The sequence below is a fragment of the Convolutriloba macropyga genome, unplaced genomic scaffold (assembly GCF_964194025.1).
Source record: "Convolutriloba macropyga unplaced genomic scaffold, txConMacr16.3 SCAFFOLD_1520, whole genome shotgun sequence".
Taxonomy (NCBI): Eukaryota; Metazoa; Xenacoelomorpha; order Acoela; family Convolutidae; genus Convolutriloba; species Convolutriloba macropyga.
Genome location: NW_027452371.1, coordinates 34839 through 46720, shown reverse-complemented (window position 1 = coordinate 46720; position 11882 = coordinate 34839). Strand labels below are relative to the sequence as shown.

Below are 11882 nucleotides of genomic sequence, written 5' to 3'. Positions count from 1 at the left end.
CTTGACGGTTTTGACAGCGTTTTCTGGCAAGTTTCAATTGAAATTTTGTTTGTTCTTTGTTGTTCTTTTTAGCCGCTCTAAAAAATGAATAAGGTCAGGTCCTAATGCCCTTCGATAGAAGCAGTGGTAATTGCAAATTTGTGGTAATATTAATTTATTCCTAATGGTATTTATTACTTTGAAGTTAATTGTTTCAAAAAAATAAGTTAATTTTTTTTACTTTTCTGTTTTTGTTCTTTTTTGTATAATTGTTACCAAACCTTTTTATGGACTGGTCGCATATGTTTTCTGGTGATTTATAAGTTATTTTTGTTTAGTTTCAGGTTTATCTGGCGGTATGTTGACTTTGTTATTAAATTTAGTTTTTAAGAGGGACATAAATTTTTTGATGTAACTAATGTTTGTTGTTGTTGTTGTTTGATTTTGCTGTTCGTTTTGACTCGCTTTCTTAATATTGACATATTACAGCAATCTAATGCATCAATTTTTACTCCACTGAGTTATTTGTTTTGGAGGTTATCTTATCGTTCATACAGAATTTTTTGAAAAAGACTTGGGCTTTTTTGGGATTCGCAAAAAATAATTTTTGGGTTTTTCTATCTGTTCCTCATTTGGTAGACAATTAAGCCAAAATTGTGGATGGGCGGGGTCGGAACTTTATGTGCCATTGCACATTACCGAGCCGCCTTGTTTTCTATTAGAATCGGACTGGGTTCTTTTCAGTGGGGTTTATTTTCCTAGACAACTTGGAACCTAAGAGAGAGAGAGAGAGAGAGAGAGAGAGAGAGAGAGAGAAAAGAAGTTATATCTTACAATGATGCAACTTGTTCCTGCAGTCGTTTTAAGTTCAGCCCCTCCGGACAGGATTGAGTCGTCTATCTGGGCAAAGAGGGATCTGGGCACGAGGTCTGGCAGCTGTCTCTGGAAGTAGGCAAGGGATCTGTGATCCAGTTTGTTTTGGAACAGGATGCGCAGTAGGACACCAAGGATTTCGCCCAGCACTGTAGAAAAGGTGGACACCATAAAAATTGGATTTAATTTCATCAGATATACATAAGACAAAAAATAGCTTTTAAAAGGTTTCTTAAAATTTATTTTCTCTCCAAACGTTTTTTTTGGTACAAAAATTGAACCCGGACAATTTGTAAACACACCCCAGTCATTGGCCATTGCAAATCTTATAAGATCTTATAAGATTCTTACCAATACTCCATATCTTGTAATTGGATATAAGATGGAGCATAGCTTATAAGATCTTATAAGACATTGTATATCTTGTAAGATCTTACAAGACAGAGTGAATCTTGTAAAAGGTAAGTATCGTCTTATAAGATCTTACAAGATTTGCTCTGTAGAAAAAAATGCAAATCTTATCAGATGTAAGATTATTTACGTAAGATCTTACAAGACTCGCTCCGACAAAGAACGAAACATACCTTACACTCACATCTTTATCACATCTGTATCTAGTCTAAACAATGATCTAAATTTGAGTCCGATTATAACCAAACTATAACAATGACGGTCATTGTCTGAAGAAACATTATGAAACGGTCTTGTTTAGAAAATCAGCGGTCATTTTATTTTAAAAAACGTAAAAAAACAGCCTACTTTCAACTCTAACGGAGCGTTTTGCTAAGTGCAAACTGTGAAAATTTTGAAAGCAAAGATTGTGAAAATTATAATTCAGGTTTTGTGTCTCAATTTTTACATCGTCGGGGTTCTTTGGCCGAGCTAGCGTATACATGTCTTTTTAGAGATTAACGTATCTTTAAGTTCCTAGCAATGCATCGAAAAAACATTGAAGATACATACAATATCTGTTTTTTCTTACAAAAATAAAGTGGTTCTTATACGATTCTGATCAGCTCTTACAAAATCTGCCTTAATGTTGTGTGTCTTTTAAGATTCTTGTAATATCCAAAGAGATAGGTTTTAATCTTATAAGAATAATGTGTATCTTATAAGATAATTATAAAGTCTTACAAGTTGTTACTAATCTTAGGAACTCTTACAAGATTAAAACCTATCCTAAAGGAATCTGATAAGATCTTACAAATTTTTACTCTTATAAGTTCAGAGTGAATCTTGTAAGTCTCTTATACAATCTTACAAGATTAATGCATTAATTAGTTAGGCCATATGAGGATCTTTAAGATCTTTTAAGATTTGCAATAGCCAATGACTAGGGACCCTTGTTTGTTTTAATACGATGAGAAACCCAATAAATTTCTAGCCCGTTCTGTATATTGTACACACGGTTCACGAAGACAAACGATTTGATATCCAACAAGTAGTTAACCCTAGTTGAACTCCGGTAATTGTGTTTGCAGTATCTTTTAAAGAATAATGATCTAGAAAAACTGATACCGACGCTCCTCATAATGCTTTTGTTTGCAAAAAACGCAAGAGTTTAAACATAACCAACTAACGTCGGGGAATTGCTCTCAAACGACCGGTGCGCAGTTGGCATCGTGGGAGGGGAGTCTTTGACTGCACGGGCACTTACGGCTTGAATGAAGTGCAGGGTGGGGGATTGGGGTGAAGTGAGGGGGGCTGATGTGGGAGGAGGGGGGGGGGGGGGGGGGGGGGTTAACCACTTTAGAACCGCCCTTCACACCATAATCATGTATTCAAAACAGTTTTTGTGAAACGTTTATTTGGAGACAAGTGAGCTGAAAGCTCTAAGAAAACTTAATGCCCGCTGGGTGCTACTTGTTAATCCCTTTTTTGAGGACGAAAAGTCAAATGGGCGAGACAAAAATTCGGTGAGGAAAAAAATCGCATAAAAAGACCAACAGGACCAACTTGTTTGAGAGCAATTAAACAGTTCTTCTTGTTAGTTCCATTGTTTTGTAATACATTGCAGATCCTTGATTAAGATCTGTAGCTTATCATTTGACCTTATAATTAATTTGAAAATGAAAACTAACGGATGATGAGTTGTTGTTGCATCTCTGCAATTTGTTGGAAACAATTTTCATCTTTGTCGAAGTTGATCACTTCTATCTCGTCAAGTATTGTGACTATAGAGTCCACAGCTGAAATCACAAATCACAAACAATTTTAACAAAATCATTGTTTTACCAAAAGGTAACAGAAGAAAAGTCTAAACACCGGGAACGAGTTCCAAAAGACAAAAAAAACGGGATTTATTTAACATTGGTATTAGAATACTTAAAGAAAAAACGAACCATAGTGAGTTCTAAATTAAGAGATTAGTAATGCTTGAGTTACACTTTTTAGCACGTAATGTTAACCTCGCGGTTAACTCAATTTTCATGTTTTCAGAATTAAAAAAACTGAAGTGATGATCTTAATTTTTGTCAGTTACCAGTCAGGATTCTCTAAATTTAGGAAAAAGTTAAAAAAATCACCACATCATATTTTTGTCGATATTTTTCAATCATAATTGTTTTTAGCTTTTTTGAAAAATGTTAGCTTAAATGTGCTGAAACTGTGTACAAATTTCTACCTCCTTTTGAATAACCTTTCAATGCAAGTAAGATTAACATGTCGTCAACATGTGAGACATGTTAATCTACCCGGGTCGAGGTTTTTGGGTAAATTTTCGTAAGAAATGCGGTGAATGCGGTGAATTATCGTAAGAAATGCGGTGATTGCGGTGAATGCGGTGAAAAAAAAATAATTCACCGCTTTTCACCGCATTTCTTACAAAAATTCACCACCAAATTCACCGCATTTCTTACGAAAATTCACCGCATAGACTATTATGGCAAATTAAAGTAAGAAATGCGGTGAATGCGGTGAATGCGGTGAAAAAAAATAATTCACCGCTATTCGACCCCAGGTCTAGGTGTCAACGCTAAAAAGCGTTAAATTATGTGAAATTTTGTTGTGGGCTGAAGTATCCATATTGTTTTCAATAAAATCAGTTGGATGCAGATGAAACTGGAAAGTGTTGAAAGCAGACAAAAGTAGTGAGAATATCAAAAAATTTCATTTTTAAACCATTTTTTCTATATGATGGAGCAAATTATCGACCCCCCAACCTAAGTTTTTTTCAACTCTTGCTGTAATCTACTTTCAAATTATTATTGCAAATTTTCAAAAAAAATAGTTGGATGCAATTGAAACTGGAAAGTGTTGAAGGCAGACTAAAGTAGTGAAAATATCAAAAAATTTTATTTTTAAACCATTTTTTCTATATGATTGAGCAAATTATCGACCCCCCCAACCTAGGTTTTCGAACTCTTGTAGTAATCTACTTGAAAAGTATACTTGCAATTTTTCAAAAAAAAAATCAGTTGGATGCAGATAAAACTGGAAAATGTTGAGAGCAGACAACAGAAGTGAGAATATCAAAAAATTTTATTTTCAAACCATTTTTTCTGTATGATTGAGCAAATTATCGACCCTCCAACCTAGATTTTCGAAATCTTGTAGTAATTTACTTTAAAAGTATACTTGCTAATTTCCAAAAAAATCACTTGGATGCAAATAAAACTGGAAAGTGTTGAAAGCAGACAACAGTAGTGAGAATATCAAAAAAATTTTATTTTCAAACCATTTTTTCTATATGATGGAGCAAAAAATCGATCCCCCAACCTAAATTATTGAACTCTCGCTGTAACCTACTTTCAAATTATACTTGCAATTTTATCAAAAAAATCAGTTGAATGCAAGTGAAACTGGAATTTTCAAAGCACTGTCGAATTAGGCGGAGAAAATGACGATGTTTTAAAAAAAACATTCGTTTAACATTCTTTTTGAAAAACATGATAGAAGGTATATGATAGCCCATATTGTTGCTTAAGTAACATATTTTTTTAGTTTATATGAAAATTCCAATATGCTGATTTTTATACAAAATTTTCAACTAACTGTCGAGTTAGGTGATCAATTTGTCGGACTTCATGAAAAACGTTTGTTTATAACTTTTTGAATAAAACGAGAAAAAAGATGTATGATAGCGCATTTTGTTGCACTAATAACGCAATTTTTGAATACATGTAGAAATAAAGGCCAATATGATGATTTCTATACGAAATTTTTAAAGAACTGTCGAGTTAAGTGTTTTAAATTTCGGTTTTCATGAAAAACGTTTGTTTATAACTTTTTGAAGAAAACGGGACAGAAAGTGTATGATAGCCCGTTTTGTTGCTCTGATAACGTACTTTTTCAATTCAAGTAGAAATAAATGCCAATTTGCTTATTTTTATACAAAACTTTCAATTTTTCAATCAACTGTCAAGTTAGGTGGTCAATTTGTCGGACTTCATAAAAAACGTTTGTTTATAACTTTTTGAAGAAAAAGAGATAGAAAAAGTATGACAGCTCGTTTTGTTGCTCTTATAGTTTTCTGTTTGAATTCATGTAGAAATAATTGCCAATGTTCTTATTTTTAAACAAAATTTTCAATCAACTGTCGAGTTAGGTGGTCAAGTTGTCTGACTTCATGAAAAACGTTTGTATATAACTTCTTGAAGAAAACGAGATAAAAAAGGTATGATAGTGCATTTTGCTGCACTAAAAACGTACTGTTTAAATACATGTAGAAATAAAGTCCAAATTGATGGTTTCATTACGAAATTTTTAAAGAACTGACGAGTTATGTGAACAAAATTTCGGACTTCATGAAAAACGTTTGTTTATAACTTATAGAAAAAAACAAGATAGAAAGTGTATGATAGCGCATTTTGTTGCTCTGATAACGTACTATTTGAATACAGGTAGGAATAAATGCCAATATGCTTATTTTTATACAAAAATTTCAATCAACTGTCGAGTTAGGTGATCAATAAGTCGGACTTCATGAAAACCGTTTGCTTATAACTTTTTGAAGAAAAACGAGATAGAAGATGTATGATAGCGCATTTTGTTGCACTAATGGCTTACTCTTTGAATTCAGGTAGAGACAAATGCCAATAAGCTGATTTTAAAACAAAATTTCCAAATAACTCTCGCCTTAAATGAAAAACTGTCGAACTTCATGAAAGTCATTTCCTTATAACTTTTTGAAAAGACGATTTAGGAAGCGTATGATAGCTCATTTTAATGTGGTGATATCGTAATTTTTGAATTAATTTTTATACAAATATTATCACTTTTGTTAATTTACATCCAAATTTTCCAAAAAACTGTCGGTTTAGGGGTAAAAATTTGCCATTTTTGTCAAACTTTGACTAAATTCGACCGATTAAAAGCACAAAACATACAAGTTTTTGGTATCAAAATAAACTAGAACTCACGCTTCCAACGACAATATAACTATATTTTCAAAGCATTGCCAAACAAGAGAATGCGAGGGCAATGTAGAGCCCGAAATCAGGGTCGATTTTCGCAAAATTTTCGAATTTTCAAAGTTGTCTGGTTTAACAATTTTTCTCTTAGTAATCCATTTTTTACCTATGTTATAACATTTTCTTGCTCATTTAATGCTCTTTACGAATATATAAGTGTTGAAAACTTTCGGTTTTATTTCATTGCCTAATTCTTCAATTTTCCAAATTTCGCTGAAAATAAGCCAATTCCGGCCAAAATCTCCAAAATTGAGTTTTTGATTCCTTTGATTTTTTAACTTTTTTAACGCCAGTTTGATGCCCCAGTTCATGCTGACTCCAAAACATATTCATTTTTTAAATTTGGTTCAGTAGTTTTTGAGATATAAGCCTTTTTCGGACGCATACCAGCCCCCAACCCAACCATCCCCCCCACCCCCAACTTCCCCCTTTAAATCTTTTTTTTGCACTCATAGTATTCCATTTTCATAGTCGCACTATAATAGAGCTCTCGAATATATTAGATTCATCACTTTGAAAATTTAATTCATAGTTATAGCGGCTAACCTAGATGAGAAAGTGAAACTTTCGAATGGCAACGCCTGCTGTCACCTGACATGCTCATTCGTGTGCTGTCACGTCAAGTGACAGCAGGCAAACTGCCAGCGTGCCTGCTTGCTGTCCGCGAGGTAAGCATGTATAAATTTGAATGTGAAACCAAATAGAATGTTTCAAAAGTTCCCGCGAGAAGGAAATAGAGAAAGAATGTGCTGGATCCGAATTCAGTATACTATAGAAGTGATATCCATAGATCCCATATGTAGTAGCAGTAGTAGTAGTAGTAGTAGTAGTAGTAGTAGTAGTAGTAGTAGTAGTAGTTGTTGTAGTAGTAGAAGGAGAGTCGGAGAGTCTTTAGGGTTGGAGCGGAGACCCACGGGAGATACCATATGGTAACTACAGTGGAAATACAGTGGGGGGGGGGGGTATATATGAAAGAGTTATATCGATAGGATATATGTCAGTACCCATTCTAATAACTTTACTATTATGCTATTGGTTGGTCCCTGGTGTTTTGTTAAAGAGCTTTGATATTTTTTAAATGCAATTTCAGATAAGACTGTTGCCTTTTCGTTGTTGAAGGCTTATTATTGAAGAGCTTCAGAAGATCATCATATAGAACCCCGTGCCAGCTCGAGGCCCAGATGTTCGAGACCCTTATGGATAGAAGATAGAAGATAGAAGATAGAAGATAGCTTATGGATAGAATTTGTTGTTAGAAGATCAGTTTTTGGATGGTTGTTTTTTAGGTTTATGTAAAAAAGCAATGGAACAGAAGCCAAGTCCGTCTTGTAATAGAGAAGTTCAAAAAAGAAGAAAAAAGCGCAAACAATTACAAACAATGGACACTGAACTGCAGAAATTCCAAGGTTGTTTGAAACATTCTAATTCTTTTCCGCGTTATATTTTCGCATTTTCATTTGTTGTTTGCCTTTTAGCTGTACATTGTCTCTTTTTGATTTTCTCATTTTGAAGTTTGTTTTACGAACGAATTGTACTTATTTATATTGCCGACTTTGAATTTTGTTCGAATTGATAATTGATTGATTGATTGATTCTTTCGGTTTTTGAAAAGAGGAAAACAGCGCTAGCGTTGTTGCGTAGAGGCTCAAATGGGAAATTAATCAAAACTAGCGGTTTTGTTTGAAACTCTTGAATAATTTTAAAAAAATGAGTAAAAGTTGCTGAACAGTAAAAAATTGTTGCTGATGGAGATTGTCTGCAGTGAGCTGTCTGATGATGCCTGGTTTGACAAAAAAATCAGCTGAAGCGCTGATTCAGGTAAGAAAAGTGAACAGGGTGAATTAATAGAAGACACGGTGAATTTTCGTAAGAAATGCGGTGAAATGTGGTGAAAAATAATAATTTTCACCGCGTATTTCGTACATCTTTTTGCGGTGAATGCGGTGAATCGCGGTGAATTATTTTTTTTCACCGCGTTCTCGTTGGCGGTTAATTTTTTTTCACCGCTTAATGCTAGATGCGGTGAAAAAAAATAATTCACCACTTTCTCCCAAGCGTTGAATTATTTTTTTTCACCGCTAGATGCGTTGAAAAAAAATAATTCATCGCATTAAGCGGTGAAAAAAAAATTAACCGCCACCGAGAACGCGGTGAAAAAAAATAATTCACCGCGATTCACCGCATTCACCGCAAAAAGATGTACGAAATACGCGGTGAAAATTATTTTTTTTCACCACATTTCACCGCATTTCTTACGAAAATTCACCACCAAACCTCGACCCGGGTATGATAACTTAATATGATAAGTTAAATTCTATCATAAGTTAAATACTAATTCTATGATAAATTAAATACTATGTTGTAATACCAAGTTAAATACTATGGTAAGGTAAATTTACCTTTAGTTTTGAAGAGAAACGTGATGGTGGATTTGAACTCGTGAACAAAGTCATAAGTCCGCAGATATTCGCTCAACATTGGGTCCGCCTTCCTTAAAAACAATCACAAACGTTATCCAAGATTTGCAACAGTTTAATTGAAACTATCAGAACTAATGTGATTTAAGCGCTAGTTCAAAATTACTAAAAGTGTTTTGGCTGCATTTTGTTTGGCTAAAATAATTGCAATTGTCATTTCAGACACATTCACCTTTCAGCTTGCTTGAATTTGTGCAGCAATTATCCTGTGGAAACATAAACCGACTAATGTCGGAAGAATTGCTCTCGAACGACAGGCGGGTGAAAAAACATTCGGAGTGAGAACAATAGAGATCACTCAAAAATGAACGAAAGCGTGAAAAATTCACTTGAGAAGTCAAAGAATGTTCTAGAAGAAAAGCGCAAAATTGTCACGCAAAAAATTTGCATAAAAAGACCAACACGTTTACAATAATTGCTATGAACTTCGTTCTAGAGCAATTAATAAATTATTATCAGATATCAGTTTAAAAATCGGTGTTCATCATTCACATTTTCCAATCAGAACAAATTAACAACAAAAATTAATCAAAGCGGGGTGTAGAATATTAGGCAAAACTCAAGCAAGAATTTTTTGTTGCCATTTACCCAATTGTCAGGACAATTTACCCAATTCCATTTTAACCAATGCCATTATACCCAAGCCCATATTTTACCAAATGTTATTTTACCCAATGCAATTATACCCAACCTGATATTTTACCCAACGTTATTTTACCCGCTTGTCTAAAACAATTTTTTTAATAAAAATTTTAAACAGTTTTACCATCTAACTTAATTTCAACTCCCGCAATTCTCCGCCCGCTTTTTCAATCGGTAGTTAATAAATTATGTATACTACAGCAATTGAGTAATTTTGAACATTAACTGTTTTTGCCAGTTATTTTTTGAAAATCAAAGTCCTTGGCCGTGATGACACCAAGTAGACGAAAATAGATGGAAACAGTTGAGAGAAATGACACAATTCAGATGTAATTTCAGCAACTATTTTGCATGTCAAGTCAAATGTTAGGTACCCCTCACAACTTTTTAACATGGAGTAAATTTTGAAGTACTTCTCTCACATGTTCGACTGTTATTCGCCTAATTTCCGCAAAACATTAGTTAGGGATTTCCGCCTAATGGCTACAAAACTTTTTTACGCCTAATTGAGTTGCCGCCCCATATATCACCCCCCGTTCGAGCAAAAGATTTTACGTTAGTCAGAGACCGTTTCTGCAGATAACATTGAGGTTGTTGTCAAATATAGAAAAATCAATATTCATACATTTCATCAGTTCAAAAAGAATGCAATTTAGTTCTCAAGAAGAGTTATGGCTTTCTGAGATACGTTTGATGTTGTCATAATTGTGGTGGAAAGTGCAATGTATTAAAGATGTACGTTTCAGTCTTGATACTTTTGAAACAGACCATTATAATCACATGGAAATTGAGTGCCTACCTCGATTGAGTTTTATAGAATTTAAGCAAAAAAAAATACAGAAAAATATTCTTACCAATTTTTTGCCAGATTGATGAAATATTTTTCAACACAGCGACGATATACATACGTCTTAATTAACAAACTCAATGTTGCAAAATTTCTATTGTGTATGCCTATATATTTAGCCCAGAACGCTGTTTAACAGCCAGAAGGCTGATCAGAAGAGTATTCTGAACTTATCATTCACTATGACATCAAACTCTTCAAAACTGAACTTTTCTCCCCAAAAGCAAATTTGACGAAACTTTGATGAATCAGGTTGAATATGAAATAACAAATGTCACAAAATGAATCAAACGACAACGGAACAAAAAGAATTTTCAAACAAAGCATTTTTCAGGTACAAATTTTTGGTGCTTGCTGATTTTGCTGCGCTACAAAAGTTACACGCGAACATGTACAACAATGAAGAATCACGTATAACAGAGAAAACCTCACACAAATATCGATATAAAACCCAATCAAAACCAGACGCAATTTTTCCATTCACGATTGTCGCAAACTTATTTGACGTAAACTGTTTTTTAATTAAAAAAATGAGTTCAATCTTTTTCATTTTTTGCTTTAATAATTTTTTCGCTTTTGTACACTGTCACTAGATGACAGAGAAAGTTTCCATGGATTAAGGGAAAACTAAGCATCAACTTGTTGACCCAAGTTTTAAAAATGTATACAAAACAAAAAAAATAACCGACTAAACGTCGGAAGAATTGCTCTCGAACGACTAGTGTGAGCTCTAATCAATTGCAGCCTGCTTCAGTCGGGGGGGGGAGCTTAAATGGGACTAAGACGTTCAATGGTGGGCTTCAAATGACCAAATTAGAGGTTAATATATTCAACTATTAAGATTTAAAGTGAAAAATGGCATCAGTTTTGGTGCACTTTTCAATTGACTTCGAGTATTAAATTGCTTGAAATTGTGATTGAGAGGGAATTTTAGATCACGCCAAACGCAAAAAGTTGAGGGCGTAAAATTAACTCGAAGAGTCAAAATTGTCAAGAAAAAAATTTGTATAAAAGAGACACACACCTTTACAATAATCGCTTCTCTATGAGAGCAATTAACCAGGATTTGACAAAATTAATTTCTCAACATACATTGATTTAAAAAAGGCTACTTTCGCAAACATTTTAGAAAGTTAAAAAATGAAAAAATGTTCTCGAGACAAATAATACAACTCTAGGTGTTCAGTTTTCGTTCTACTTGAGAATATTTGAAAATGTTCTTATCTTGTGAACAGTTTTGTTGTTCAAATTAGCCCAGTTTTCAAAAAAGGTTCCGAAAAATTTAAAACTGCGGTCTTAAATTTGACGACTTAATTAGCTGTTAACTTCATGTAGTTAGCTAATTCCAATGGAAACATTGAAACATAGCAACCTACATTATCTGCGAAGTTTATGTTCAATTAATCATAAGTTTCGCAGTCAGAATTTTTTTAAAGGTTTTATAAAAAGAAAAGTTTAGAATGAACGCAAAAAAAATCCACGCATGATGTAAATTGACACTTTTTTCAAAAAATTCATAAACTGCTATAGCCAAATTTGATACATTTAGAACGTGGATAAATGTTTTTAATTTTCTGTCAAGCGAACAAAATTTATTTACAATTCCTAAAATGGCAAAACTGCAATCTTTTCTTATGCAATTTTCAGTTTTTT

General features: G+C 33.6%; 1 protein-coding gene across 1 annotated transcript in view; it reads right to left on the bottom strand.

Annotated features, from left to right (window-relative positions):
- Positions 1–753: 753 nt before the first annotated feature.
- LOC142357426 (uncharacterized) overlaps positions 754–11882 on the bottom strand; it is a 34660-nt gene continuing 23531 nt past the window's right edge. Inside the window, exons 15-17 of the mRNA XM_075409063.1 lie at positions 8663–8754; positions 2934–3041; positions 754–1001 (exon numbers count right to left, since the gene is read on the bottom strand). Coding sequence (XP_075265178.1) covers positions 754–1001; positions 2934–3041; positions 8663–8754 — 448 coding nt within the window. The remainder of the gene's footprint in view (positions 1002–2933; positions 3042–8662; positions 8755–11882) is intronic.